General features: G+C 39.1%; 1 protein-coding gene across 1 annotated transcript; it reads right to left on the bottom strand.

The window, feature by feature from the left end:
* Window positions 1–344: 344 nt before the first annotated feature.
* Window positions 345–2446, bottom strand: LOC108382341 (uncharacterized). The gene is made up of 3 exons (XM_017638727.1): window positions 1629–2446; window positions 1274–1551; window positions 345–1195 (listed from the first exon to the last, which is right to left on the bottom strand). Exons 1-3 carry the CDS (start codon window positions 2353–2355, stop codon window positions 398–400), a joined length of 1803 nt encoding a protein of 600 aa, XP_017494216.1. The 5' UTR covers window positions 2356–2446; the 3' UTR covers window positions 345–397.
* Window positions 2447–2697: the final 251 nt, after the last annotated feature.

Genomic DNA, 2697 nt, shown 5'->3' with positions numbered 1-2697 from the left:
CATGGAATATTAATAGCTGCGGTTCAAGAGACGAAGCTGCACAGCAATTCAACGCTGAAGCGGCTGTCTTAACCGATGAGTGTGAAAACCTTCGCTAGGCAGATTGTGGAAATCTCCATATGTGACCTGGTCTACGGAAAGGGGGCTTAGGTGTCAAAAAATCAATTTTCACTTTTTGGTTGATTCGGATGGAAGATGAGATGCTTTTTCACGTGGTGAAAAGCAGAAAGTCCTAACTTGCTTAGAAGTGTACTAAAAATGTAGAGAAAGAAGAGTAAAAATACGACAAAATATAATTTATTGGTAATGAACAAAATACATTGAATTATAAGCTATAAAGACATGATTATACACTAGAAAAACGTATTATGGGCCAAAAATAATAATGCTGAGTAGTTTATGTATTTTTCTTTGTTGTCGTTTTCCTTGAGATCTTTTTACGTGTTGATCCTGAGGAAGATGGACCTGGTTCCTCGTCTGGTTTGAGAACATCTTCACTAGTTTTTGCCTTCCGTTTCTTCGATGGCAAATCTTTCGGCAATGGAGCCACAATATCTACTTTAGATATATCCGAAACTAAGCTGCGAAGATTGTGATAGATGTACCACTGACGTTCCAAAGATAAACCGGCTGGTTGTATAACTTTCGGCATTTCAGGATCGATAGGTTTTAACAGAAGCTTAAAGGACTGCACTTCTTCACTGTCTGCGAATTTCTTTGTTTTTACACAATCTGTAGAGATTATGAAATGATGGAATTGCGTTATTCCAACAAGTGACTTGTACAGTGGTTTAAAATAGCTGTCCCATTCATACCAGACGACTTTTTCAGCCGATACAGCTTTATTATAACCCCCAGGTGATGATGCCTCGACACACTGCAGTAAATCTGCATACGTGTCGATGTTACTGACGGCATACTTACTTTTGAAAATACCGAAGTAACGATCAGGCGCGAACTTAGTGTGCCCGGTAAGTAGAAAATTGAATAAAATAGTTTTGTTAAGACCCCGAGCCAAACACCATTGCAGATATGATAGTACAGTGTTATTCTTATTCTGCCCAACACAATTGTCACAGAAAAGAACGAGTGTTTCAATGTCTTTATAGTAGGTTTGCAGGTGATAATGCAGGATGCTCACAACACAGTTAGGTCCTTTACCAACGTCATCTTTTTCGTCTATCATGTAATTGTACTGTAAAAAAAAAAAAATAAGTAAGATCCTGTAAAGGCGAGCAATTTGAGTTCCTATGATTCAGTTTGAAATTCTAACCTGAACTTTTTGTTTTTCGTCTGTAATTCCGAAGACTCCGCACTTCTTGGTTGCTTTGAAGTATGCTGTACCAGGTTGTTGTGGACTGACAGGGTAGTGAACGGTTTGGGCAAAATCAAATGACAGAACGACTGCTGTAGGGTCAGTATTTCTACACCAACTTTGATAATATTCTCGTTGATTTCGGGCTCGGTGGAGGTGATCAAGAAATTGATTAAGCTTCTGTGCGCGTTCAATGTCAGTAACACCTTTGGCTTGCGCAATCGATATTGTGTTTCCTATTAAAAGAAAAAATACTGAATTTAATCTCAACGTTTGATACAACTATAAAATGAGAAAATAATGAGCTACTTACCACGGCAGACATCGCAGAGATCATCCGCTGGTTTCATAACTGTAACATGGGGTATGTATTTGGACCATATCCGTCGAAAACTGCAATTACTCATCTTCAATTCGTCATCACTGAGTGAAGAAATGTATTTTCGATAAATTGAGGACTTCGTCTCGCTGGATGGCAGTTTCATTATCCGAAAATCCTTAAATTTTGGGAGTCGTCCGGGCAGTGGAAGAGCCATTAAATCGGCTATAGACTCGATGAATTTAACAGCTTTTTCGATGTCAGCCGGTTTAAATGACTTTGGATGTGTACTCGGTTTACTTGCCAGTCCGTGTTGGCGCACTGTTACACCCTGTGCGTGAAAATGACGTACTAAATTTTCGTAACGCTTCGTCGTACAGGCATGTACAAAAAGGAAAAACGAACGACAAACAGGTACTCTGTAGAAGGTAAATTGAATTCTATGCCTCATAACTTCTGTATCCTGTCTCTGTCCATATTTCTTCCGCCCAGCAAGCTTTGCGTATACACTTTCTAGCTTTTCGTTACTCATAATTCCAGCTTCGATGTGACTTAGTATCACTAAATCAAGTTCATTTTTCGACATCTCTAAACAATTGTTCCGCGTACTCTCGATCATTTCCCGTGGTATCAGTGTATGGCATTCATTATTACAACAATCTTTTGACAGAAATTTTGTTACCAGCTCCTCCTCCTTTACATCAACAACATACAGGTCCATCTTAACAAAAGTTTGTTCGGTATCATCTTCTGCCTGAGATACACATACTTCGTCTTCATCATCATCGCTCTCTTCATAGTTTTCATCATCGTTTTCATGGTCCTTTTCATGGAAATATTGTCCGTATACGGCACTGAACTCCTCATCAACACTCATGTTTCATTTCATGCGAAATGCGAAGACGATAATCAACAGAAACAGTAAACGTCACTTCTTCAGTGTTACTTTTTTAAATGTTCCACACTAGCAACTTACACGATGAACTATAATAATATTCCGACCAACAACAACACTTACTGGACCAACAACAACACTTACTGGACGTCCGGCGCGGAGAACAAT

This window comes from Rhagoletis zephyria, unplaced genomic scaffold (assembly GCF_001687245.7).
Source record: "Rhagoletis zephyria isolate East Lansing unplaced genomic scaffold, Rhagoletis_zephyria_1.1 Rzeph_scaffold_26427, whole genome shotgun sequence".
In the NCBI taxonomy this organism is placed as follows: domain Eukaryota; kingdom Metazoa; phylum Arthropoda; class Insecta; order Diptera; family Tephritidae; genus Rhagoletis; species Rhagoletis zephyria.
Note: the sequence above shows the minus strand (reverse complement) of the source record. Positions and strands in the feature narration are given on the sequence as shown.

Excerpts from the sequence above, each read along its gene's own strand:
- LOC108382341 (XM_017638727.1), bottom strand. The coding sequence starts at position 2,355 with ATGGACCTGTATGTTGTTGATGTAAAGGAGGAGGAGCTGGTAACAAAA. Across the intron at positions 1,552-1,628 it reads TCTCTGCGATGTCTGCCGTG|GAAACACAATATCGATTGCG; the intron begins GTAAGTAGCTCA and ends TTCTTTTAATAG. Across the intron at positions 1,196-1,273 it reads ACGAAAAACAAAAAGTTCAG|TACAATTACATGATAGACGA; the intron begins GTTAGAATTTCA and ends TTTTTTTTACAG.